At 53.2% G+C, this 27027-nt stretch overlaps 1 protein-coding gene across 1 annotated transcript; it reads right to left on the bottom strand.

Annotated features, from left to right (window-relative positions):
* Positions 1–4292: 4292 nt before the first annotated feature.
* On the bottom strand, positions 4293–9283 carry HMGB3 (high mobility group box 3). Its single transcript, XM_032620962.1, has 5 exons — positions 9170–9283; positions 6815–6969; positions 6399–6538; positions 5745–5919; positions 4293–5311 (listed from the first exon to the last, which is right to left on the bottom strand). Exons 2-5 carry the CDS (start codon positions 6962–6964, stop codon positions 5171–5173), a joined length of 606 nt encoding a protein of 201 aa, XP_032476853.1. The 5' UTR covers positions 6965–6969; positions 9170–9283; the 3' UTR covers positions 4293–5170.
* Between the last annotated feature and the right edge of the window lie 17744 nt (positions 9284–27027).

Genomic DNA, 27027 nt, shown 5'->3' with positions numbered 1-27027 from the left:
GCAGAGCAGCTGGGCCCGCGGGCCATGGCCGCTGGGCCTGCGCATCCGGAACCCGTGCTCCGCAACGGGAGGGGCCGCGGCGGTGAGAGGCCCGCATACCGCAAAAAAAAAAAAAAAAAAAAAGACTATCCTCTTCCCCATAAAATTGTATTGGTACCCTCGTTGAAAGTCTATTGGCTATATATATATGGGTATATTTCTGGACTCTCAATTTTAATCTATTGGTATGTATGTCTGTCCTTATGCCATTACCACACTGTCTTGATTACTGCAGCTTTGTAGTAAGTCTTGAAATTGGGAAGTCCCAGTCCTCCAACTTTGTTCTTTTTCAAGATTCTTCTGGCTATCCTGGGCCCCCTGAATTTCCATATAAAATTCAGGATCACCTCGTCAATTTCTACAAAGGAGCCAGCTGGGATTCTGATAGGGATTTCATTGTATCCATAGATCAATTTCAGGAGTATTGCCACCTTAACAACCTTTTCTGCCCACCCATGAACATGGCATGTCTTTCCATTTCTTTATGTACTTAAGGTCTTTCAGTAATGTTTTGTAGTTCTCCCCATATACATCATAGCATTTTTTTTTTTTTTTCGGTACGTGGGCCTCTCACTGTTGTGGCCTCTCCCATTGCGGAGCACAGGCTCCGGACGCGCAGGCTCAGCGGCCATAGCTCACGGGCCCAGCCGCTCTGCAGCATGTGGGATCCTCCCGGACCGGGGCACGAACCCGCGTCCCCTGCATCGGCAGGCGGACTCTCAACCGCTATGCCACCAGGGAAGCCCCTCCCCATATACATTTTACACTTACTTTGTTCGGTTTGTTGCTAAGTGTTTTGGTCTTTCGGTAATGTTTTGTAGTTCTCCCCATATACATTTTACACTTACTTTGTTCAGTTTGTCACTAAGTGTTTTGGTTTGTTTGTTTGTTTTTTGCGGTATGCGGGCCTCTCACTGTCGTGGCCTCTCCCGTTTCTTTTTTAAGCTAACATCTTAGGAGGATGCTCAAGATACAAAACAAGGCGGGGGTTGCTCTGTTTGAAGCAGGAAGGGAAGGCTGGGGCTGCAGAGTTGGCCCACAGATCACCTCCTCCCAAATAGCTTTGGGCTCCACGTGAAACTAAGCCGGGGGCCAAGTACAGCAAGTGGCCCTGTGGCTCTCATCCAAAACTCCTTGTTGGGCCTGGCTCTGCCAGCCAACTGAGCCCGGACCCTCGGCCTCAGGGAGTCCTGGTTGGCAGGGCTGGCCGATTACAAGTACCCAGCCACTTTATCAATAGCAGCTCCTGCAAATTGCATATTTGCCCTGGCATAGGGCTCCAGAGCCAACGCTCCCCCTACCCCTCTGGCTGAAGGGTTGATCTAGTTAGGGGCTTTGGAGTCCTTAACATTTGCTCTTTTTGATGGCATCTTTCCATTAAACGTTAGTTTAGATCTATAGTTACAGCGAAGCTTGTACTTTTCAAACCTTAATTATAATCAACCCAAAATACAGAGGCTCAGTATCTCAAACAGATTGCAGACAGCCCACTGATTACTTCTGGTGAAGACTGATTAAGAAACTTTATTACAGAAAATGAATGCCTTCAACGTCCCCAAATACATTTGTAACAAGAACAGACACACAGGAGACGCAGACAATAGTTGCTACATCACAGCCTTGTTCTTTCAAGGATAAAACATCATTCGAGAACGGGGTGAGGGTGTTAGAAGATAGAGAAAGCAGATACTGTCCTTTTGATTAAAAAATAACAACAGGTTGGCACTGTAGGGACACATACCTGGGCCCAGAAATCAGGCTAAGCTGAGGCCTTAGGTGGTGACACCATGCCACTTGTAGCATCACAGAGAAGCTACGAGGCATCATTCCATCAAGAGGAGCCATGGTAATGGGTGAAAATCTTACAGTAGTCCTCTTGCTGCAAGCAGCTAATGGACCAAGCTGCCCTGAGTCTCTTTAGAAATGTCTACTTAATCAAAGACCACTTAACAGGTCCCCCACTTAGGTTTAACCACTGTAGGAGCACAAAAGAAAGTCACCCCTTTTGAGTCTTTCCCTTCCATAGTTGACTTGCCTAGTTTCCACCAGATAGAGGGGCACCTCTTAGCGAGAAATCTGTCCTTCGTGACTACCAGTTGGGCTTCTCTCCCGTATTTGACAAGGTTGGTCACAGCTCCCACGTCTTCGGCTGGTCGGTTGTGTGCCAGGTGGCAGAGGCTTTACACAACAATGCCAAACAATGGCTGGAGGGAAAGCTGAGGCACAGAGGGGTGATCTTGGACAGGTACCTCTGGGCAAACCTTAGGACCAAGGGTTTTTTAATTAGTGGTCATTTTCTAGAACTAGAAAAACACATTCAGGACAAACAGTTGTGATGTGAGAAGGAATGACTATGAATACAGATTAGAGATCGGGCCACTGACCAATGACCACGTCCCTGGCAGCACGTGGAAGATGCTGCCTGCAGACATGCAAGCTTCTAAATAGCGAATTTTAAATAAACTGCTTTCTCCTCAGTGTCATTAAACACCCGAGCGCTTCCTTCTCCAACACACACATCCGCGGACTAACGCTGGGCAATACCAACACTCAGCTACTTCGTTGCGGCCAACGGTTACAATGCACGTACACAACAGGGCTCAAAATATTTAAGATCACCATCTGCCACTATGGCCTTCACCCCTCAGCCCAACTTGAGACAAAACGCTTCATCTTCCAACAGTTAATAACCGCGGAAACTTACAAAAGGCCCTTCCAGCTGAACAATTTAACATTTTAACAATCTACCTGCCAGAGGTCAAACCACTGGTAGACGGCTCTTCTGATGCATTTAGTCCTTGGAAGCAGTTGATTCCATCAGCCTGCCCTGCAGGTACCCCATGATGGAAACTGCAACAGGAGCCCAGCCATCTTCCTTGGAGTGTTTGGTTTCTTGAAGTCAGGGGAAAAAAAGGACACTGCTCCCTCCTCCACACACCCCTCACTGGGGTCCAGGAGAGGTTGCTACAGCTCAAGACCACCTTGATGGTTGAGCAGAACAAATAATGTTATTGTATGAGTTCTGGGGGGTAGCCGCAAGGGGTGAAAGGAAAAATAAAGCCCAAAAGGTTTTTTTTTTTTGCTGTTTACCAATGAATTTCACACCCACAACGTGGAGGGTAGAGTGGGAGACCAAACGCAAAAGCAAAAACACCCTACACAGTAGTCAGCCTTAATCCTAACCACCCACCTTTCGGAACTTCTGAAAGGTGCTAAATCTTGCTTGTGCCATGACCTTGGCGCCTATATTCAACAGTTTTTTTTTAACATCTTTATTGGGGTATAATTGCTTTACAATGTTGTTAGTTTCTGCTTTGTAACAAAGTGAAACAGTTATACATATACATATGTTCCCATCTCTTCCCTCTTGCGTCTCCCTCCCTCCCACCTTCCCTATCCCACCCCTCTAGGTGGTCACAAAGCACCAAACTGATCTCCCTGTGCTATGCGGCTTACGTTTGGTAGTGTATACACGTCCATGCGTCTCTCTCGCTTTGTCAGTTTACCCTTCCCCCTCCCCATATCCTAAAGTCCGTTCTCTAGTAGGTCTGTCTTTATTCCTGTCTTACCCCTAGGTTCTTCATGACATTTTTTTTTCTTGAATTCCATATATATGTGTTAGCATACAGTATTTGTCTGTCTCTTTCTGACTTACTTCGCTCTGTATGACAGACTCTAGGTCTATCCACCTCATTACAAATAGCTCGATTTCGTTTCTTTTTATGGCTGAGTAATATTCCATTGTATATAAGTGCCACATCTTCTTTATCCATTCATCTGTCGATGGACACTTAGCTTGCTTCCATGTCCTGGCTATTGTAAATAGAGCTGCAGTGAACATTGTGGTACATGACTCATTTTAAATTCTGGTTTTCTCAGGGTATATGCCCAGTAGTGGGATTGCTGGGTCATATGATAGTTCTATTTTTAGTTGTTTAAGGAACCTCCATACTGTTCTCCATAGTGGCTGAACCAATTCACATTCCCACCAGCAGTGCAAGAGTGTTCCCTTTTCTCCACACCCTCTGAGTAATATTCCGTTGTACATATGTGCATCTTAATGCCTCTCAGACACAAACAAAATCATGCAGCAGCTTCAAGTAGCCCTCTTCCAATCTCCATCCTCAGGAGGCTGGCCACAGTAGGTCAGTCATTTACCAGATTCACCAGGCTAATCACCAGATACCATGGGGTAGGTTGTCCTCCTGCTAGGACTGCTGTGAGTCAGACATTTAGACTATCATAGAGCACGATTTTAGAAATGTAATACTGTTTATTTAACTTCAAAAACATTTCAGCACTCTAAACATACAAAAAAAAAATAACAGAACATTGCAGATCGTGTTTAGTACAGAACGTTCTTGAACTTTCATCAATGCAGTGGCTCTTGGCTTTGCTGACAATGAAGAGTTCTATGGTTTGTTTAAAAAACAAACAGTTTAAAACTACTGCACTTCAACTAAAAAGGATCCAAAACACTTCTCATGCCAGCTGACCCCCCCCTTTTCCACAGCTAAGAATGGCAGCGGGATGCTATGTCTCTATATACAGAAACAAGACAACCTGAAGCTAAATGGATGCCCACTGCAGTGTCCACAGGTCCAGCCCCACAGTGCACGCCCTGAGCTATGGCCTCTCCGGAAGGCATCGCTCCTACAGCCTCCACGCCAAGCAAGGAGCGTTAAGAGTGTGTCTCGGTTGCTTTGTTCTTTTTACAAACTATAGATATGTACAGTTGAGAACTCGGGATTCCTAGCCAATGACCATAGAGTTAACACACCACCTCACAAATTAAAAAAAGAAAGAAAATGCCAGAAACATCTTTAAATGCCTTGTCACACCAACAGCAAAGTGCACAGAGTGAGGAGAACACGAGAGCCTTTTCATTTTAAAAATGTTTGGAAATATGTACAACTTTGATACAGTTTCCGGGTGCTCCAGACACCCATGGCCACTTCACGTAAACCACTGACAATTGCTAGAGCACTCTGAGAGACTACGATAGAATCATGATCCAACTGGGTAATTCAACCTAATGGAGGCAACAGGCACACCCCAGGCGAGAGCTTGCGGCCATCCCTGCGCCCACTACGCTAAGGTAATTCACAAGGAGACAGGCCAACAGTTCCTTTTATTCATCCTCCTCCTCCTCCTCCTCGTCCTCGTCCTCGTCCTCGTCCTCTTCATCTTCCTCTTCCACCTTTTTCCGGGCAACTTTAGCAGGGCCCTTGGCGCCATCAAACTTCCCTTTAGACTTATAGTCTGCGACATCCTGGAAGGAACAGGGACGCATTCCAAATGAGCCAAGGGTAGAAGCAAAGCCGTCCCGGCCCCAGAATAAGAAAACGAGGAAGACAGGGCTGCTCTTTCCAGTATTTGTTTCCAGATTCAAGTTGGGTTCTCAGCCATTGCAACTGCAGAGTGAATGGGCGTTCAAGGGCTCTCGAAGTCCCGTGAATAGCACTATCGGACCCTCTGCCCGGGGCATCCCACATGATCCAAGTTCGAGGCCTGCCTGAAAAGCTGCCCCAGATACAAACATCGGTCGGAAGCCAGACCACCAGCACACCAGGCTGATGTGGAGTGGAGACTGTTCCTGCAGCCTGCCACCCCCGGCCCAGCCACAGCCAGGGCAGCTGACTGCTCACCCCATCCAGGCTCCCAGGGGCCCCAGCCCGCGCAGGGCACACTGATTCCCCTCTCACCTTCTCGTATTTCTCCTTCAGCTTTGCTGCCTTGTTGATGTACGGCTGCTTCTCGCTGTCACTTAAGTTATTCCACATCTCGCCCAGCTTCTTTGCCACATCTCCAATAGAGATGCCAGGGTTTGTAGATTTGATCTTGGGGCGGAATTCAGAACAGAACAGGAAAAATCCAGACCTTGGAGGGGAGAATGGTATACGTTAGATGAGAACCCACCAAAATGGGAGCTGAAGTCGAAATCCCGTGTGAAGTCGAAATCCCGTGTTCCTACCACTATGACTCCTGCCACGTGAAGAAATGTGTGATGCCATGCGCAATGTTACAAAGTTGTAGGTACCAGAATGCTTAAGACGCTTCAGAAATATATGGTGCTTCCTCAGTTCCTGGGAAGAGGGGAGAGAACGTGCCCATGGACCCTGACACCCAGAACTGGACTGTCTGCCTCCTTCCCAGTGGAAAGGCCGACAGCCAACCAGGCGCACAGCTCGCATGCACAGCCGTAACTCCGGACTTCCCTGGCCCTGCATTTTAAAGCTCAAAGTACAGAATGTTTTGCAGAGGTATCTCAACATTTTTTAGGTAAAGTTATCTTTTAAAAAATCTTTCAAGCAGAAGGAAAGCTCTTAACTGTTATCCTGAATCCTACAGTCACTTACGGTGGCCTCTTGGGAGCATTCGGGTCCTTCTTCTTCTTGCCTCCCTTAGCTGGTCCATAATCCTTCATTTCCCGATCATAGCGCACTTTATCTGCCTTTGCCATTTCATCAAATTTAGACTTCTCTTTCCCAGACATTGTCTGCAAAGAATAGGACCTGTTAAAGTCCTCAATGCAGTGAGCACGTACCTGTTCAGCTGTCCTGTAGTTAAAGTGGCAGCTGCTATAATCACTTGCAAAAGGGGACTTAAACCCTGGTAGACTCTTCGAAAATAAAAGCACACATGCAAAGTTCTAAAGACAGGCAAGACGAGTCTAAGAGGAAGAAAACAGCCACCTGGGGTTACACTGAAGGTAAGTAAACACAAAGTGTGAAATCCAACTAGGACTGGCTCGAAAGACACAAGAGAAAAATACCTTCCACCTCTCGGAGCATTTCTTGGAAAATTCTGCAAAATTGACAGGGACCTCGGGGTTTTTCTTCTTATGTTCCTCTCTGCACGTCTGCACAAAGAAGGCATAAGCAGACATCTTGCCCTTTGGTTTCTTGGGATCACCTTTACCCATCTTGACTAATGAAAGGAAGAGAGAAAGAAAAACAAATACAATGAATATATACAAGATATACCAAAGGTGGCCATTTAGGAAGAACCCTCCTCCCCCCAGATGCCACTTGCAGCTGAAGGAAGAGTGGGGAGGAAATCAGTTTCACTGTCGCATGTCATTTAACTTTTGACCAGCATGAAGTGCGCTGGTTTGCGAGTTACTTCTCTGAGAGAGATCAAGTTGTCCAAATGGAACCAACCCAAGTTGGGTGGCTTAGAGGTATATTCCGACTCAGAACTACCACGTTTTGAAAACGACAATCACATAACGGGGAGGACACATTTGTAGAGGGCGCAGGTGGATGGCTGAAGCTTGAAACCAACGACTTAAGGCTAACTGGTCATCTGTTTTACTATGTTAGAGACAAAAATACTGTCACCACTGCCAAACACAAGATCCAAGCAGCAGAAGTGCAAAGAGGGAACATTTGAAATTTCACTATTTTTGAAGCGTTCTGGCTTATAGAAATGGCTTTTACAAGAAGGGTGAGCCGGCAAGTGAGCAGATATCCCTTGTACTACTAGTTCAAATCTGTCACTTCATCGTTACCTAAAGGGGGAGGGGAGACCAAAAGGGGTAGTCTTGCTCGTCCGTAAAGCGGAACGCATGTCCAGCCAGGAACACTTTCTCCACAAAGTTTCCAAATAAAAATGCAGCTGTGGCGTGTCATCGTCCCTGTCCCACCCCCCCCCGCTTCCCGCCATCTTTTCCTTTTCCCACACCCAAGGTCATCACGCAAAACTAAAGCGCTCCCCTTCGCAGGGACAGACCGAAGGGCTGAATTAGGGCCCCGCGGCGGCGGCATGGGTGCGGCGGGACGGGTCGCGGGGGAACCCCGGGCCGGCCATGGGCAGCGGGGCTCGGCCCCGCGCTGGGTCACCGGGACACACATAATTCACCTTCCATTTTGTCAAAAGCTTCCTGATGAAAGAAAGTGCCCCTGAAATCCGCCGCTGCCACCCCCGGGAGGCGCACGGGGTCGGGGGCGGCGGCGGCGGCAGCGCGCCGGGGGCGCGGAGCCGGGCGAGCAACGGCGGCGGCGACGGCGGCGCCAGCCGTGCCTCCGAGCCCCGTTCGCTAAAATGGCTGATCCGCGCGCGGCCGGCGCAGGCGGCGGCGAACAAAGCGGTCCGGGCCCCGCCGCCGCCGCCGCCGCCTGCTCGCCAGCCCCCACCCCGCCCCGCCCAGCCCGGGGCTGCGGGGGCCGCGGGCCGGAGCCCCCCCGCCCCCGCCGGCGCGGGGCGCACTGCTCCGGATAACAAAGGCACCCGTGCGGCCATGACGCTCGGCCGCGCCGGGGCCCGCGGCGGCGACCCCGGCTCTCCACGCCTCCGGCCGCAGGCCGCGAGCGCCGGGGCCGATCCCGGAGCCCGCCCGGGAGCCGCCGCCGCCCACCCCGCCCACCCGCCCGCCGGTCCTCCGCTCGCCCGAGCCCAGCGCCGCGCCAGCCATGTTCGCGGCGGCGGCGGCGGTGCCCGGCGGGCAGGAGAGGAGCGGGGGGCGGCTGGCCCGCGCCCGCCCACCACGGGCCGCCGGGCGCTCCCGCGACGGCCATGTTAATGCAGAAGCAGCAGTGCAGCCCGCGGGTCTGCACGGCGCCCGCCGAGCCCGAGAGTGAAGTTTGCCTGCGCCGTAGCCCCCGGCGGGCAGCGATCGCCCGCCCCCCGCGGAGTCCGTCCCGGGCCGGGGAGCACCGGCCCCCTTCCCCCGGCCGCCGCCCCGCGCCGGGACGCGCGCCGCCCGAACCCGCAGCCGCCCCTCGGCTCGCGCCACCGCAGCTGCCCGAACCTCTGGCTTCAGGGGGCCTCGGTCCCTGGGCCGCTGCCCCGGGGGCGTTGGCCGAGGGGGTGGCTCCGCGGAGGGAGCCCAGCCCCGACAGCGGGGAGCTCAGCTTGAAGCACTGAAAAGTTGAAACACCTGAATTGCTCCTTCCTTCCCGCACCTAGCAAGAAAGGAGGCGAAGGGGGAGGGAAGGGCGCAGGGAGGAGAGGCAGGGGGCGGCGGCGGAGCGCGCTCGCGGCAGCGCGGGCCGGAAAGTTGTGCGGGCGCGGCGGCGGCGGCGGCGGCGGCGGCGGCGGCGGCGGCGGCGGCGGCGGCGGCGGCGGCGGCGGCGGCGGCGGCGGCGGCGGCGGCGGCGGCGGCGGCGGCGGGCGGTGCAAAACGTACCTGTATTGTTCGCTAGTCTGGGCAGCGCAGGGCACGACGCGCGGCTCAACGCTCCACAGCCTCGCGCTAGCTGCCTCCACGAGAGCCGCCTGATTGGCCAGCGGGCTCCGCCGTTTAAAACAGCCTCCTCGCCCGGCCATTGGCTGCGGGCCTCATGAATATTAAACAGGCGCGGGCGCCCATTGGGCGCGGCCGCTGGGATCATTCATTCAAACAGAACAACCCGCCGGCGCTGGCCGCAGAGGCAAAACAGAGGAATAATAATAATCTCGCTGTCCCACCCCCCGCACCCCCGTCTTCGAACAGAGCTGGGATCTCAAAGGACTTTGGAGAGGTGGTCCCGCCATTCCCAGCGGCCTCGGCCTCTGGTGTCTGGAGGGCGAGGGCGAGTTCGAGCCCGGCTGCGCTGCTCTCTGCTCCCTCTGCGCCGCGGCCTGTGAGCCCCCAGCCCCGACCCCTGGCCCCCAGACAGCCCCCCCCCCTCGCCCCGGGACACCTCCAGGAATCAACCGCGAGGGTCGACGGTCCTCCACCTCCACCGAGTTCCGCCGTGACTCTGCCGCTGGGGCCTGGCGGCAGCTCACTCTCGAATGCCCGGCGGAAGGCGGCTGCTAGCTCCGGAGACCTCTGGGTTTCGGCACTCTCACTCCCCTGCCCCGCCTGAAAAGCACCTGATTCTCCTCCCGCGGATCGCGCTCGACTACACTCTTTCCACTAATTGCCAGAAAGTCGATCTGTGCTGCAATTGCGGAAGCGGCGAGCTAGGTGGGCTAGAGGAGGAAACCGGAGTTTGGCAAAAGGAGAGAAATCATGGGAAGTAGTAGTTTTGCGGGCGGGGAGTCCCCTCTTCACTGCCTCAGTTCAGGCCCGCGTTCCTTTTGCTCTTCTGACACACACCCTGTTGAAGAATAAAAGTTCTTGGAATAAATGAATGAGATTTGACTTGGCCTTGGCTTTGTCACTGGGTGGTATGGCCTTGAGCCAGTCAGTTCTTTTGGGGGGATTCAGGCAATGGTTTTCAAAATGCGTGTGTTGAGGGGGACAGTGTCACCTCTAAGGGATGTTGGGAAATGCTCCATTACTGGGATATGCTGCTGGAATTTAATATGAGGACGGGATGGCCAGGGATGCCAAATGTCCTGCCTTGTACAGGAGAGTCACACAGGAGGAAGAAATGTCCCTTTCCAGATGCTAGTATGAGGCCTGTTGAAAAATATCTGAGCGCCCCCTTCCCTCTTGGAGATACCATGAGCATCCTGGAAAGAATGGAAGAAAAAAGGAAGGGGGAGAAAAAGGAGCACATTTCAAGGGTTGAAATTTAGAGAAAATAGTAGAAGAGGCATCATGAATTTCTATCGAAGTTCCCTTTCTAAAGCACTTTGGAAGGCCAAGATAGCCAGCTATTTACAATTCCCATAGTTAGAGATGAGACCCACCAAAAGATGAGTTTTCCAAATGCTGTTTCCAGAAACTGTAGCTGAGTTTGTGGTATGCAAGGGAGCTGACCTCACAAGACACCTGCCTCCCCACCCCCACCCAGCTCTTGCCAACTCCTCTGAATGTCCTGGGCAAGTCTGAGCCCCTGCAGCTGGCACTGCTGGGCTTCCAACATTAGGGATCCAACTGAGACCAAAAGGCAAAGATAGTGCTCTTTTGACAAGAGCCACAGGTATCAAGTCAGTTTCCTAGGTCCCCAACATACAGACTCTTAGGAATGCAGACATCTTAAGGCTCCCTCGTCTAAGGGTCCCTGTTAGAGCTAGCTGAGTGGTTGCCTACCTTCTGCTTGCATACCTCCACTCACAGTGAGCTTACCACCTCCCTTCTGGGCTGTCTTTTCCGTCTGGGGCTATCTCTGAGTCCTGGGGCCACCATACTACACACAGTCCAATCGCTTACCCTTCAGAGATTTCACAGCAGGCCAAGTCTCTTCTCCAGGCGGACAGCTCCAGCTTCTTCCACGATCAGGTTCTCAGGGTCTGATCTGCCCAAGCCACTCCCCCCTCTTCTGTTTCTACCCTTCCCAGAGGGGAGCAGGGCCTCCACTTATGGTCTAACCAGTCTACAGAGTGCCCTAGCCTCTCAATGTTGTCAGGCCTTTCTAGGCCAGAGATGGGAGTCAGGGTCTCAGGAGGACAGGGGCCTCCTTCTGGTCCAGCCACCGCCTGGTGTCCTGGCCACAGTGGGAGGCTGCCCTTAGAAGTTGGCAAGCACCAAGCTGGGGGAACCGGAGTAGTCAGCCTCAGAGCCCACGGGCACGACTTGGCAAGCCCTCGAGTGGTTGGTGAGGGTCACACTTACAAGCACAGGGAAGTCACAAGCAGCACGTGTGTACACACTCACACCCAGGGCATTCCCAGGGGCAGGAGTTTGAAAGCCAAGCCAGAGAAATAAGAGCCTCTCCCGGCCAGAAGAGAGCTTACGGTGAGTGGTGTCCAGACATCACCGTCAAGACCCCCTCTTCCCTACCCGCTGCCTCCGATTTCTGTGTATGTACTTTGAATGACGAAAGGCTTCCTCCCATTCTTCAAAGGAAGAATTTTCATGTCTGCTCCCAAGAAAGCCACTCCTCTTATCAGGTTGAAGCACTTGGCCTGAAGCTTCGACCTGTGGTCACGCTGACCCGTGCCAGAGATGTGAAGGCTGTTGCCATGGTTCCCTGACCTGCCCCCAACAAACACACATATCACCCCAAGTCTCCATGTCTCCTTCAGGCCCAGTCTCCCCAGTTCCTCCATCTATTCCACATGAGCCTCAGTTGGGAGGCCCCTCGCAGCCTAGGTTTCTCCTCAGCACGGCCTGTCTGTGGCAGCAGCTGGAGCGCAGGCAGTGCCTGGTAGGTCCCTACCTCAGCAGAAACTCTCTCATAATTCAATCCCACGTACACGTCTTGAATGTCTACTAATAAATAAATAAGAGAAGGGAGATGGGGTGAAGCGGGGTTGGGACTGGAGGGCAGGGGCGAGGCAGTGGCTTTGGACTCTGTCACTGACTTCATGGTGGGCCTTCTGCCATGTCACCTCAGCTCTGCCAGCCTCAGCGTCATGTGTCAAAGGTGATTTGACCTGCGTTATCCACCCCAGCCACTGTCCAGTCTGCTTGTGAGGGTGTGTGTGAAAGTGATCTGACTGTCACCTGTAAAAGGCCACCCAGGGCACGGCTAAGAAACAGCCTGGAAGGTGAAAAAAGTGACAGAAAGTCAGGGATGCCCGGGCATGGCCTGGACTCAGGGCTTCCAAGGCAAGTTGCCTCTTCTGTCTGCAGCAAAGTTCAGTGCCCAGTGGCTTGGCGTCGCTCCAACTGGTCAAGGCGCTGGAAAGCGCTTTAGCTACATCAATCCCCTTTGAGGTCAGGCCCGTCCACGCAGGAGAATCTCAAACCAGAATCCTGTAAGCCTGGAGACGTTAGGAAAATATTCCAAGGCAATAGGAAATATGACAGAGTGTGGTAAAGAGGTTTTCGATGCCTGTCAGTTCAAGACCCCCTTCCCCCAAAACTAAGGGGAATCTTCATCATTCAACAGAAATGAAACCCTGGTTCCTTAGACCTCACCGTCCCCCAACCCCACCCGAGGTCTCCATCTGAGCACCCAGGGCTTAAGGGTGACATCCCCGAGGCCCATCCAGGCCAGCCTCCTTTGAAGAATCAATGGAAACGCGCCAGGGTGGATTTCGGGGGCAGAGGTGGGGTCAGATTGTTGAATCACTTAAAATATGTTAAGGGCACTTGCTGTGAAGATCCCACAATGAGCACAGCCTTTCACTAGTAAACTGGGAGCCTTTGTAAATTCCAGTCTTCACAGGTAGGGAGTCTAACTGCTGGCTTCTAGGCCTTCCCAGGGCCCTTGCCCCACTCTGCTCACTCCCAGGGGATCTGGGGCCTCCCCTGGCACCTCCACCTCACCTTCCCTCTGCTCTTGGGTGGGAGTTACATTCCAACTGGACTCTTTTCCCGAAGAGAGGAAAGTGTTTTCCTACCAAGGCTCTCCGGCTCTCTTCTAATGGGATTGTAGAGCATTAGAGGCACTGGCACCTCGGAAGCCCACTAGCCCAGCCCCCTCCTGCCACAGAGGGCCCCCCAGGAGTCAGTGGCTGAGCAGGGGCTGGAAGACTGGTCTCTTGACCCTTAGTGTCACGCTTGCGTTACTCTTTTCTTTTGGCCGCACCGTGGGGCTTGTGGGATCTCAGTTCCCCGATCAGGGAGCAGGGATTGAACCTGGGCCCCTGGCAGTGAGAGCGTGGAATCCTAACTACTGGACCACCAGAGAAGTCCCACACTTGTCTTACTCTTTTTTGTTTGTTTGTTTGTTTGTTTGTTTTTTGCGGTACACGGGCCTCTCACTGTTGTGGCCTCTCCCGTTGCGGAGCACAGACTCCGGACGCGCAGGCTCAGCGGCCATGGCTCACGGGCCCAGCCGCTCCGCGGCATGTGGGATCCTCCTGGACCGGGGCACGAACCCGTGTCCTCTGCATCGGCAGGCGGACCCTCAACCACTGCGCCACCAGGGAAGCCCTCTATTTTTTTTTTTTTTTTTTTGTGGTACTCGGGCCTCTCACTGCTGTGGCCTCTCACTGCTGTGGCCTCTCCCATTGCGGAGCACAGGCTCCGGACGTGCAGGCTCAGCGGCCACGGCTCATGGGCCCAGCCGCTCTGCAGCATGTGGGATCTTCCCAGACCGGGGCACGAACCCGCGTCCCCTGCATCGGCAGGCGGACTCTCAACCACTGCGCCACCAGGGAAGCCCTGTCTTACTCTTAATAGCTCAGCTCCACTGTGGATGCAATAGCCATTGGCGAGGTGGCAGGGGCAGCCAGCGCCCTCGGGAAGAAGGGGTTCCAGGTGGGGAACAGATGGGAGGGCGGGGCCAGCCTGCGCCACCTCGCCTGCCCCCGAGGCCATGGGTCAGACCGCCGCGGGAAGGGAGTGCGGGAGCCACGATACTGCCCACACTGCTGCCCTGTGGGCACACAGTCCTCCTCCATGCAAGGCCATCCCGAGTCAAGGACGTGCCAGGTGGGCCAGGGTTCCTGGCGAAGATGAAGATGAAATGAAGGGTCCCTGCTCTCCCAGGCACCCAGTCCTGGGAGAGCTGTGATGGGGAAGGGCGAGGAGGGGAGGAGACACTCAGTGGGGTCACCTCCGCTGACCCAGCCCATTCCGGGAGCAGCCCTGCCCTGTCAGGCCTTGAAGACTTTACCCACTGCTGGGTGACTGGGTCTAGACCGCCTCACCCCAGACCCCCTCCCACCTAGAGCGCAGCGCCAGATTCTCAGAGCCGCCCCGGGTTTCTGACCACCTGATACCACAGGCCCTTCTGTGGCCGCCCAAGTGATGCAAAGGCCCGGCTCTGACTCACTGAGCAGCCAATGGGCCAGCATCCCCCTCTTTGGGAAACGGTACAAACTGTTTCTCCTCACTTGAGCCAAAGGGATTCCTGCGGTGGGGAGGGGAGAGCTGAAGATTGCCACTTTCGGGATAGGAGTTGTTGCTTTTAAAATGCTCCCTGCGCCCTTTTTCTGGGCCTAAGTTTCCCGTCATGAGAAGGAGGGGCAGCGGCTGGTCCCTGGCATCTCTTTGGGCGTCATCGTTCTTAGGATGGCCGATGGGGCTTCACAAAGAGAATGACTCTGCCATCTTCACCCACCCTGCCTCTCCCCCCAAACCAAAACGAACCTGAAATGTGGCCTTGCAAAGGCCCTCCACATGCCCAGTCCTCTGGGAAAACGGCTTTAGAAACAGGCCCAGTGGCCAGTGATAGAACCTGACTGCCAAGGATGACACCTGTCATCAGCATACATGTCACCTGCCCCAGCAGCTTCAGTCTGTCTCTGCACAGCGGCCGGAGGCAACTTGCTAAGTCAGACCCTGTCCTTCCGCTGTTCAGGACCCTTGGACCTTTACCCTGTCCCCTCAGGGTACAGCCCAAGTCACTCCCCCTCACCACACTCACCTCTGATTCTATCTCTCAAGTCTCTCCTCACCCTGCCCCCACCTCTTCGCCCCTATATCTGCGAGGCTCTTGCCCTCACCTCCCTTAGATCTTTGCTCCAATGTCACCTTCCCTGACTACCCTATTGAAAGCTGCAATTCCGCATCCCCTGCCTTCCTATTTATCCACGTGCACTTAACACGAGCTCATGAGAGCGGACACCTCTGTCTGCTCTGTTCTCTGCCATCTCCCCAGCGTGTAGCACAGAGCGGGGACTCCATTCAGATTTGTTAACAATGAGTTTTCCATCGACTTTGACCACTTACATTCTTAAGGCAGAGTCCCCACCCTCAGGCAACCCACAGTCTCGAGAGAGCAGACACACCAACAAGCAGTAAACGGGTCGAGGATGAAATAAATGTCAGCAGAATAGAACAAGCGAAGGCCAGAGGAAGGTGGAGTGGGTCTGGGAAGGCTTTCTGAGTACAGGAGGTCACGTTGAGCCTGGCATCCAGGGTTAGTGAGGGTTCCACGGGCTGAGAAGGAGCAAATTACCGCAGGCCATGGGGAAAGCAGGACCCGTGAACGGAGGTGTGAAAGTGTGCACTGAACTGGCGTGAGGACTCGAAAGCTACTGTGGCCAGGAAACGGGGCAGTAAGAGCCGCTCTGGAGACACAGAGGTTGTCCTGGCAGACACAGTAGGTTTTCAGAGGCTCCGGAAAATGGGCAGCCATGGCAGAATTCTGAGCAGGTGGTCACCCAATCAGAGCTCCATCTGAGAAAGCTCTCCCCTGTCGCTGCGGGGGTGGGGGTGGGGGATGGGCCAGAGGGGCCCAGAGGCTGGTGTGGGCCAGCATTTGAGACCTTGGCAGCGAGGGTGGGGAAAGTAGCTGGATTTGTGACCTGCCCACCTCCCAGCCAGAGCCAGCGTGATCTTTTTTCAAATTGTAAATCTAGCTGTCACGTCAGCCCTCCATGGCCTCTCCTCCCCACTTCTGCAGACCAGAGCACACCCTGCGTGCTTCTGCAACCTCTTCCCCACCCTCTGCTCCCTAACCCCAGCTCCCCTTCACTCTTTTTAAAAAATATTTATTTATTTGGCTGCAAGATCTGCGTTGCGGCCCGCGGGCTCTCTAGTGCGCAGGCTCTGGAGCGCACGGGCCGCGGGATCTTAGTTCCCCGACCAGGGATTGGACCTGCGTCCCCTGCACTGGAAGGCGGGTTCTTAACCACTGGACCACCAGGGAAGGCCCCCTTCACTCTTAATGCCAGTTCCCTCCACAGGCCATCCTCTCTCCCATCCCTGGGAGTGTGTGCTTACTTGCTATTCCTGCTGCCTGGGACCCGCTCCCCCTTCTGCTCCTAAGCAAACGCTGCTACCCTTGAGACCTCAGCCCAGCCCCCAGCCAGTGAGGGGACATCCCCTGCCCACACTTTCCTTGCTTCCCTCTGGTCTCCTTTGTGGCACGATTGCTTGTTGAGTGTCTGTCTCAATTGGGCTTCTGCCCAACGAGCACATGGCTGGGGACCCAGGAGACACTCTGATGCTGGTGTGGAGGGAACGCCCTCGCAGAAGGAGGCGGCGGCGGCCCTCTCTGATTGGGGGGAGAGGTGATGAGAAAACTAGAGGACCAGTGCCAATTCCACAAAGGACTTCACTCAGCCAAGCAGGGGAGTTGCATGTATCTACCCGACTCGTGGAAGACAGCCCAAGGCAGGCCCCTTCGGCTGCCTGGTACCCAGGGCAGTGCTGTGGGACCGCAGGGAGGGTGGGGACTCCCATTCTTTGTTTCTCAGCCCTGGAGTCCTGCGGTGGATTTGCAGCATTCACTAGGGCTCTGGCTCACAAAGGGAGCTCCCAAGTCCGAATAGCACCGCGGAGCATGTCGGTCAGGTGTGTGGGAAAGAGCAGGGGCCACATGCCAGCCGTGCAACTCGGGCAAGCAACCTCGGCTCTCCATCCCTCAGTGTCCCCATTTGCACAAGTGAGAGTAGTAATAGTACCCACATCATAAGTCGTTGTGGGATCCTGTGAAACACTCAGTGCAATGTCTCACTCGAGAAGTGTTCACGGTTCTAATGGTCACCTTGGATCTCACTTTGAGCTCTTCAGACAATGCAGAGGAGTATCAGTCAGAGGACGACCCAAACATAGGCGGCACAAGCCTGAACCATATTTGTCCACAGCCAAGAAACAGTTGTCTATGCTGGGAATTGCATCTTCCTTAGCAAATCAGCTCTCTCTGGGCTGTCTGCGACCTGAACTATAGGATCAAGACGAGCTGGACCAGTGCATCTGAATGCACGCCCCTACACCCGCCCTCACGCCCACACCAGTCCTACACAGCATTTGTCCTCTAAATACCTGGTGGGTTCCTGGTCCTGAGTTCCCGGCACCTGAGCAGGGAGTGGGGAGGGGCCAGAACCCTAGCAAGGGGGCGGGTAGGACATGGTACTGTCATCGCCAGGTTCAGAGCAAGGGCTGAGCTCCTCATTTCCCAACGGCCCCACCTCCACGGCCTGCAACAGAGTCTAGGCTCAGCCGGCCAGTGTTTGCTGTGAGGGAGACTTTTGCCCAAGGTAGAGCTAACGTGCATTTTTGAAATGGACATCCTAAGTAATTGACAAGGGCCAACCTCACCGTTGCCTTCTGAGGCTCCAAGGAATATCACTTGATGAAGTACTGGGCAAATAGCTCTGCATTTCCAAATCCAAACACACAGAGGTATCTTAGAAGGACCGTCATCCTAGGATCACAGGCAGGGGCTCTGCCCTCTGCTCCTCCACAGCTGCAAGAGGCCTTGGGAAAGCCCTAGACAAACCCCTGACGCTCAGTCTCCCTTTCTGGACAGTCAGGGAATTGCACTAGATACTAGATGATCTCCAGGGCGCTGGAGCCTAAGCTCCTCGTGGGCAGCCATCCTCCCGCCCGCTTTCTCAAATGCATAGAAGAAAGCACGCTGTAAATGCCCAGTGAATATTGGTCAAATGAATAAACGGGTGGAGATGCTCGGATTCTATGGTCTTGCAGTGAGGTGGATGTTCATTCAAAAGTATGTTTCTATTCATAAACGCATCTCCTTTGCTTGGTAATCTTTGCAAATGATTCTGGACACATTTTTCAATGTGATGTGACTCTCAGGTCAGCCTGCCTTGAGATGTTTCTAGTAAAAGCCTTCTTTTTAACATGATATATGTAGATTATCATCTTAACTTTCCACTTACTTTTGGATATGCTCGTACCGGACCTGCCCATTCACTGGTTATCAGAGAAAAGGACAACCAGATAAAATGCTAAGGGGTAAGGAATTGTAAACATAAACTACAAATGGCCCAGGTCAGATCAGAGAACACGATAATGATGACGGTCTAATGCTACATTGTATTTTGTCCCTTAACAGTTTACAAGGTGCTTGCATATCTGCTATGTAAGTGCACCCCACAAAGGTCCTGTGAGATATGTAGGCATATTTTGAAAAACAATTGAAATGGATCGAAAGCAAGTGTTTTGACAAGGGCACCAGGCCATCAGGAGCTGTATCGGGAGTCAATCGACATCTCCTGCCTCCCTGTCTTTTTAACAGGCTTCAATGTTGGAATATTTCCCGAGGGCAAACAGGAGCCTTCTGCCTGCCTACAGCCCCAGAGAGAAGGGCAGCAAAAGTCAAAGGGACTGAGGGCAACTGTTGCAGTCATCAGATGAGCGATCCCAGGACCTCACTCCAATGTGTCCCAAACCAAGCTCCTCACTCTCAGCCCTTCCCCCAACCCCGTCCTGCCTGGCTCCCATCACGGCTTCATCTCCCGCATGCGTGCTGTCCCCAAACCCTGGCGACTCACTCTTCGAAATACCTCCCAAATCCAGCAGCTTCTCCGCCTCCCACTACTGAGCCGTGATCATCGCTCCCCTGGGCCGCCGCGACGGACCCCTAACTGGCCTTCCTGCTCATCCTCCACGCCAGCGACCCAAGGGATGTTTTATAAATGTACATTTGTCTTGTTACTGCTTAGTTTAAAATCCTTTCGTGGGTCCCTGGCACCTTGAGATCAAGCCACAGAAAGAGCCCCTCAAGATCTGCTTCCAGCCAGGTTCCTGCCGCCCTACCCCCAGTCACACGCGGAGGTCCTGCGATCGTCCTCAGCACTGTTCACACTCTTGTTAAGGGCCTGAAAGCCCCCGGTGTTCTAGTTGTTTCTGTACCTGCCCCAGGGATACAACAGCCCACTGCCCCACAAAAGGTTTGGCCCCTGCTAGGATCTTGCAGTAAAGTTTGAGTGAGGTAGAATTGGCTCGCCGGTGTTGAGAGACGAGGGGCAGCATTTGGTAATGAGTGCCGCCAACTAAAAGCTCTGAGACAAAAAACAAGGGTTAGGAGAGAGACCCGCAGTGGCCTTGCTGCTGCCGCCCCTGCCGCTGCCGCTGCGGCCTCTGGGAAATGCCTCCCGCTAGCTTCCTGCCTTTAATCTCAGCAGAGAGATGATGATAACCATGATGAAGAGCCAAGGATCACACGGACATCCAGCTTCTGGACACTTGGTTGGGGGATCTAGAGCAAAGAGAGGGTCAAATTGGGCGTCACCCTCTCTCTTCTAGATCTCGCTCCGCAATCGGGGTGCTGGTGATTCTGTGATGAACTCAGCGTGTGTTGCTAGCTAATTCAAATATTTAGGATGGGTTCTCAAATCCCCTCTTAGCATGCCGGAGTGTTGACACTTGCTAAATCATAGAACTTTACAGGTGGAAGGACCATTAGCATCTAGTGTGAACTTTTCCTTTTCTAGATGGGGAACTGAGTCCTGGGGTGGGGCATGGGAGGTCTCAGGCACTTCTCAGGCCCTCCTGATGTACTCTCGCTTTGCCCAAGTTGCTGGTCAACCTGTAGCCAGGTGAGTACCCCGCCAACCGAACTTCCCCTCCAGAAACCCAGACTGATGCAATCACCTCACAGAACAAAGCTTTGAGCAGAAGAGAATAAAAGTGAATCCCAGTGACGATACACTCTTGCAAGAACGCATCCTAGCGAGGGTGTGTCCTGGTGGGCTAATGACCCCGCGAGCATACAGCCCTACCTGCAGATTGTTTTGACAGCTCCGAACACAAACTTGTACTTAACGGTGTGTGGCGGGTGCAGAGGTCAAGAGTACGGGCTTTGTTTATTTATTTATTTAGGCCACACCATGCGGCATGCGGGATCTTAGTTCCCCCGACTAGGGATCGAACCCGCACCCCCTGCTGTGGAAGCGCAGAGTCTTAACCACTGGACCACCAGGGAAGTCCCAAGAACACAGGCTTTGGAATCAGGAGTACCTGGGTTCAAGTCTCACCTCCATCCCTTCCTTGTGCCCTTGGGCTGGTTGTTGAATCTCCCTGTGCCTCAGTTTCCTCATAAGTAAAATGGGTCTGATAAGACCCACCTCACGGGGTAGTTGTGAGGATAGCAGAGTATAAAGGATGGAGTTCGCTTAGCCTGTGTCTGCGCAGATAAGAAGCATTCAGTACATGTGGTTGTCTTGGAAGGGTGAAATTCTGGGCTATCTTTTATGTTGTTTCTTTATACTTTTTGACCCTAAGCAGGGATTACTTTATGATGAGAAAAAAAATAGAAGGGGGAGAAAACTATCCTTGCAAAAAAAAATTTTTTTCAAACAGATTCTAGAAGGTACCGCTGCGAGGCCTTGCAGGTGTTCTCCCTATTGTCAGAAGGCAGACAGATGCTGCCGGGTCACAGGGCAGAGGAAAGAGGCCAAGCTGGGAGACAGGTGCCGGGACTGTGGTCTCGAGCCCTGGGACCAGCACCGTTGCTTCCCTTTATGCTGCCCGGTGGCCATGCGTGGAGCACAGCATCTTCCGGCAGCCAGGCCAACCAATGGAAAACCAACCCATAACTCCCATGAGACTTTCATAGAAATAAAAGCACCCAGGTTGGGTGGGGTACTCAAATCTACATGCATTCATGATGAAAGAATGAAGTTTGAGTTCCCTACTTCTGAGCTGAATGAAAAAATAATGCTGGGGCTTCCCTGGTGGCGCAGTGGTTGAGAGTCCGCCTGCCGATGCAGGGGACACGGGTTTGTGCCCTGGTCCGGGAGGATCCCACGTGCCGCGGAGTGGCTGGGCCCGTGAGCCATGGCCGCTGAGCCTGCGCGTCCAGAGCCTGTGCTCCGCAACGGGAGAGGCCACAACAAAGAGAGGCCCATGTACCGCAAAAAAAAAAAAAAAAAAAAAAAAAAAAAATGCTGTATTTTTAGGTTCTTTAAGGCATGGGAATATAGAGAAGGCTACTAAGTTGGGAATTTGGGGTAGACGAGATGATTCTTAGAATCTTATTGTTGGAAAGGTCTGTGGTCGGCTGCAAAATGGCCCCCCAATAGACATCCTTGCTCTAACCGTCAGAACCTCTGAATGTTAACTTATATGGGGAAAAAAAAAAAAAGCTTATGGAGATGCAGATGTGATGAAGTTGAGGATACTGAGATGGGGAGAGTATCTTGGATTACCTGGATGGGCCCTAATGCAATCGCACGTTGCCTTAAAAGAAGAGGCAGAGGGAGACTAGACCGACAGAGGAGAAGGAGATGTAAAGACAGAGAAGAGAGAGATTTGAAGACAGAGGTCTTGACGATTGGATAGATTCAGCCACAAGCCAAGGAATGTCAGGAGCCGCCTGATTTTGGACTTCTGGCCTTCAGAACCAGAGCAGAGTAAATTTCTGTTTTTTCAAACCACTCAATTTACGATCATCTGTTATGGCGTCCACAGGAAACAAGTACAGGGCCCTTAGAGTTTATCTAGTCCGGTGGTTTCCATACTTTTTCAACAGCAAAATCAAGGACTTTTGGAATGAAACCATATGCCACAGGCTTTGGAGATAACAGATGAATACAGGGGCAGTGGTTGACAAAGGGGGCAAGATCCCTACCTGCCAGGTCTCCTTTCTCCGCGGGGGCTCCTGAAGCACCTCCCAGAACTTTCCACCAACAGACTGTGAAAACACATACCTAGTTCCAAGCGCCTCATTTACAGATGGGAGCCTGAGGTTCTGGGGGGCTGGGCGATTGGCTGAAGGCCTCTCTTGGTAGGCGGACAAGGAATATTTGTGAGGAGTACCTCGGTCTGCTCCTTCGTCTTCCCTTTCCTGTTGGACTAAAACCCTGTCTCCCAGGCAAATAGCTAAGGATACATTGGCGTCTCTAGACGAGTTTCTGTTTTGAACAAGGACTGCCAACTGTGTCAAACGCGGCAAGGCTCAAATGAAATATTCGTTCACGAAGAGCACAGACCTTGAGCAGGCTGTTAAGGCATCTTCAGAGATGAAAAAACCACTGCTTGATTCCCCACCTGTGTTTGGAAATTTAGTCTTCCGGGTATGCCTGTAACAGGAGGGATGAGGCGGACAGGAATGAATAGCAAAATTAAGCAGCTGTTAGTGTACCCGAAAATATGAATCCTTAAGTGGATCAAAGAGAGCCCAGACAAGAACGCTGCTGAATGTCACAATGAGATTATTCTTGTTGCTAGATTCAGAAATACTGAAGGTCAGTTCTGCTCAAAGGCCTTTGTAGGGGATAAAGTAAAGGTTACAGTAAAATGTAACCCGCCCCCCTTTCCCGCTGGCCTTGGTGCTAACAGACAAAACATTCTTTTCTTCCCAAGCATAGCCAAGAAGGATGGCATTTTCAAAGGGAACTTTACAGGGAACTAAGAGGAACCCAATGGGAAAGAAGCAAACACGATCCACCACCCCATCCCCACAGGTTAAAACGGCAGACCAAGTACCAAACTGATTCGGAATCCATGGTGATTTATATGACTGTTTCCAGGGCCACTGGCCTCGTTCTATTTTGCACTCCTGCTACTTGATCAAATGCCATTGGGAGAAGTATTGTATCTGGTGAAAGGGAGGCAGGGTGTGTTCTGCGTGTTCCAAGAATGAACAAAACCATGGGAGGGCTGAACCAAGACCAGTGGGTGAGCCAACGACGATGTCAGGGAACGGCACATGGCATTCGTGTGGCTTTCTTTGTTCCTTGGAGTTGCTAGGGGGGTGTCCTCCCTCCACTCTGGAGGCCACGTGGTTCCTCCCTTCCCAAAAGGAAAGGAAAGGTGAAGCTCACTGGCATAAAGATATCTTTACGCAAAACAAGCCAAGGCCCTTCCAGAGTGGGGCAGCCTTCATGAAATGACTCATCTGGGACTTCTACTTTCCTCGGTTTATTTTGGCCTTCAGGTAATGACGGTCCTCAATTAGTGGCATCACCATCACTGGTGTGTGAGGTCCCACTCTGGCTGGATCAATCCATCCACCCATCTAGTCCCTGTAATTCCTGTTTGCCACCCCAATTTCCCTCCCCTCAGCAGCAAACACTTGAGCGTGTGCTCTGGCAAACGTGTAGGGTAGCGGGTCCATGTGTTTTCAATAAACACAAGTGTGAGTGTCCTGGAGAACTTGTTCAGTGTCTTCCTGTGTCCCTTTTCCACTCAGCCCTGTGTATGTTACCACTCCATGCTGCTGCGTGTTTCAGTCTATTGCTTGTAACTGCTCGTTTACTTCTCCTTTTCCCCAGTGGTAAACACCTAGGTTGCCTCTGACCCTCTGTTAGCACAGCAATGCGTGATGATCTCCATCCTTGCGTGGGTCCGTGTAGGCTGCACACTGCGTAATGGCCTCCGAAGATATCAGGTCCTCATCCCTGGAACCTGTGATGTGACCTTAGATAGAAAAAGGGACTATGCAGATGTGATTAAATCAAGACTTGGGGGCTGCAGAGGTGTTCCACCTACCAGGGTGGGCCTGAAGGGCAATTGCAGAAACCAGGGGGCTTAAAACAACAGACATTTACTCTTCTGTGGTTCCGGAGACTAGAAGTCCAAAATCAAGCTGTCAGCAGGACAAACGGCCTCTAAAGGCTCTAGGGCAGGACCCTTCCTGCCTCTTCCAGCTTCTGGTGGCCCCAGGTCCTCGTTCCTGGGTTTGTGGCAGCATCCCTTCTGTATCTGTCTCCGTCTTCACAGGGCCTTCCTTATGTCTCCATGTGTCTTTTCCTCCTTCGATTTCCTAAGGTCACTTCCTGAGGTTCTGGGAGAACATGAGACACTATTCGACCAGTACACATGTATTCTTATAAAAGGGAGGGCAGGTAGATCACACACACACACACACACAGGAGGAGGCGATGTGAAGATGGAACAGAGACAGATGTGAAGATGCTGGCCTTGAAGACTGCAGTGATGTGGCCACAAGCCAACGAACGCCTGCAGGCACCAGAAACCGGAAGAGGCAAGGAAGCATCGTGTCCTAGAGTGTTTGGAGGGAATGTGATCCTGCTGACAGCTTGATTTCAGCCCAGTGATACCGACTTTGGACTTCTGGCCTTCAGAACTATAAATTTCTATTGTTTCAAGCCACTAAGTTTATGATAATTTGTTACAGCAACCATGGTGAACTAATAGCCCCTTTGTGGGCCCGCAGGAGAATTTCTTGGGGTTGTACCCAGAAGGCGGATTGCTGGGTCAGTGTGGACATGTACACTTGACCTGAGTAGGTGCCACCAGGTGGCTGGCTTTCCAAAGCAGCTGCACCAGTCTAGCTGGACTCCCACTAGTAGCACACAGTGGTTCCCCTTTCTCCTTATCCTAGCCAACGCTTGGCATCATATAGCTGCTTTTTGCCAATCCGACATGTGTGTATCCTATCTCATTGTTTTAATTTGCATTTCTCTGATTACTAATGAATCCGAGCATCTCTTCACAGACTTACTTTCTAGCCTTTTGGGTCTCTTTTTCTGGGAATTGCCTATTCATATGCTTTGCTCACTTTCCTGTTGGGTCTTTTTCTCATGAGTTTGCAGAATTTTCATGTATGTTTTACCCATTAATCCCTTGTCAGCTCTAAACAGCAAATATCTTCTCCCCGTCTGTTGCCTGTCTGTTAACGACCTGTGCTGTCCTTCATGAAAAGAAATCCTGAATTTTGCTGTAATCAAATCTCTCTAAAGCAAGCCTGTCAACAGAGTGGGGGGCAGAGCTTGTCAGGGACTGTTGTGCAAACAAAGTAAGTGCATGTGTGTGCGTGCATGTGTGCACACGTGCACACACATACATGTACAACATGGGCCACGCATCTCCAACTGCACGTCAACCCCCAGGGCTCAGTGTCTCACCCACTGTTTGCGATGAACTGCTCCCCTGCTCTTTCTGCTGACACTAACTGTCCGGCACCATGCTTCTCGGACTTGGGTGTACATCAGAATCACCCAGAGGGCTTTGCTAAAACCCAGATTCCTGGGCCCACCCCCAGAGTTGCTGAGTCAGCGGGTCTGGAGGAGGGCCTGTGGTTTTGCCTTTCTGATCAGCTCCCAGGGGACGCTGCTGCTGGCCCAGGGACCACACTTGGAGAGCCGCTCGGGGAGAGTCCCCAAAAGGTCAGTGACTTGCCCACGGTCACACTGGTGGCCAAGTCCAGATGGCCTGCTCAGTGCTCTCTTCATTTCTTCATACACTCACCTCAAAAGGACTCTTTTAGGACACACACGTGCCCCTCCACGGCGTGGGGACTTGCTGGTGAATGGCCAAAGGGACTCCCGGCAGCCACCCTCTAGTGTGTTCCACTAGCACCGCTGTCATCACGGCTGCTCCAGTGGAAAGAAGCCAGGAGGTGCCCGGAAAGCATCCAGGGGACACAGTAGCCCTGCCTTCAGTCATCAGTTCCTTTCCCACCAGGGCCACCGGCTGTGTGCAGGAGGGGAGCGCCGCATGGTGGAGGGGGAGGTGTAGACAGGACACACCTCTCCCACCCCACAGCCTGCACCAGGCTTGTCCCTGCCCTACCTCCCCCCATCCTCCCTCTCCTGTCCCCCCTGCCCCTGGAGAAGGCATGGAGACTGGGTCCAGCCTCCTGCTCCGCCTGGTGTGTTCCCTGAGCTGGGGGCAAAGGTTGGGAAAAGCGGGAGAGAGAGTGCTGGAGGGGGGGGAGGGCCCTTGGGGGGAGGGGGAGGGGAGGGGAGGGGAGGAAAGGGAAATAGAGGAGGGAGAGGAAAGGTGGGAAAGGAGAACAAAAGAGAAGGAGAAGGGGGGGGAGGTTAGGGAGGGAAACAGACGGGGAGGGAGGAGAACAGAGGTGGGAGGGGAAAGGGGAGGGAAAATGCGGAGGGCGGAGAGGAAAGGGAAAGGACGAGGATGAAGGGACAGGAAAAGGGAACAGCCTTGGCGAGGCGTCTGCAGGGAGGCCGCTGGATGGGGGGAAAGGCCCCTGGTGTCTCCACCAGAATGTGCGCTAGGAGGCTGGCCTAGCCTCCGGAGTAGGGGGCAGGCTTTGGAAAGGGTGACATGCCCTCTGGAAAACAAGCAGCACACCAGGATGGTCCCCACCCCCTTGCCGGCCCTCCCCCTCAGTCCTTGCCAGCTCTCCCCATCTTGCATTCCAGGTCTTACTTTCAATTCTAAAAGTCCAGGCTTCCCAGGTTCCAGTAAAAAACTGACCAGCCTGTGGAGATGGGCAGGCCATTCAGAGAGCCCAGGGCCCTGGGATTCCCCCACCAGGCCAGTCCAAGCCTCCACCACTCACTGGGCCCCCACCTGCACCAGGCGCCGTGGAATGAGGTCAGGCGCAGGCCCTGCCAACTGGGCTCAGGACTGGGTGCCCTTACATCAGGTGGTGGGGAGAAGGGCAGGGGGACGTGGCCTGGAATGACCCTTAGGCTGCTTGGCCTGCCAGCCTCTCGTCTCCCGAGCCCCCAGCTGCCCCCAGCTGCAGCAGCTGCCGCCACCACCTGCCCCCTGAGCCCTGCGGGTCACCCCAGGAACCTCACAGGATCTCATGCAAATGGACTCCTGGGAAGACTCTGTTCTCTCTCTCTCTCTCTCTCTCTCTCTCTCTCTCTCTCTCTCTCGCGCGCGCGCGCTCTCTCTCTCTCTCTCTCTCTCGCGCT

This window comes from Phocoena sinus, chromosome X (genome assembly GCF_008692025.1).
Source record: "Phocoena sinus isolate mPhoSin1 chromosome X, mPhoSin1.pri, whole genome shotgun sequence".
Taxonomy (NCBI): Eukaryota; Metazoa; Chordata; class Mammalia; order Artiodactyla; family Phocoenidae; genus Phocoena; species Phocoena sinus.
This window is presented reverse-complemented; position numbering and strand designations above follow the sequence as displayed.

Excerpts from the sequence above, each read along its gene's own strand:
- HMGB3 (XM_032620962.1), bottom strand. The coding sequence starts at position 6,964 with ATGGGTAAAGGTGATCCCAAGAAACCAAAGGGCAAGATGTCTGCTTAT. Across the intron at positions 6,539-6,814 it reads AATGCTCCGAGAGGTGGAAG|ACAATGTCTGGGAAAGAGAA; the intron begins GTATTTTTCTCT and ends TATTCTTTGCAG. Across the intron at positions 5,920-6,398 it reads AATGCTCCCAAGAGGCCACC|GTCTGGATTTTTCCTGTTCT; the intron begins GTAAGTGACTGT and ends CTCCCCTCCAAG.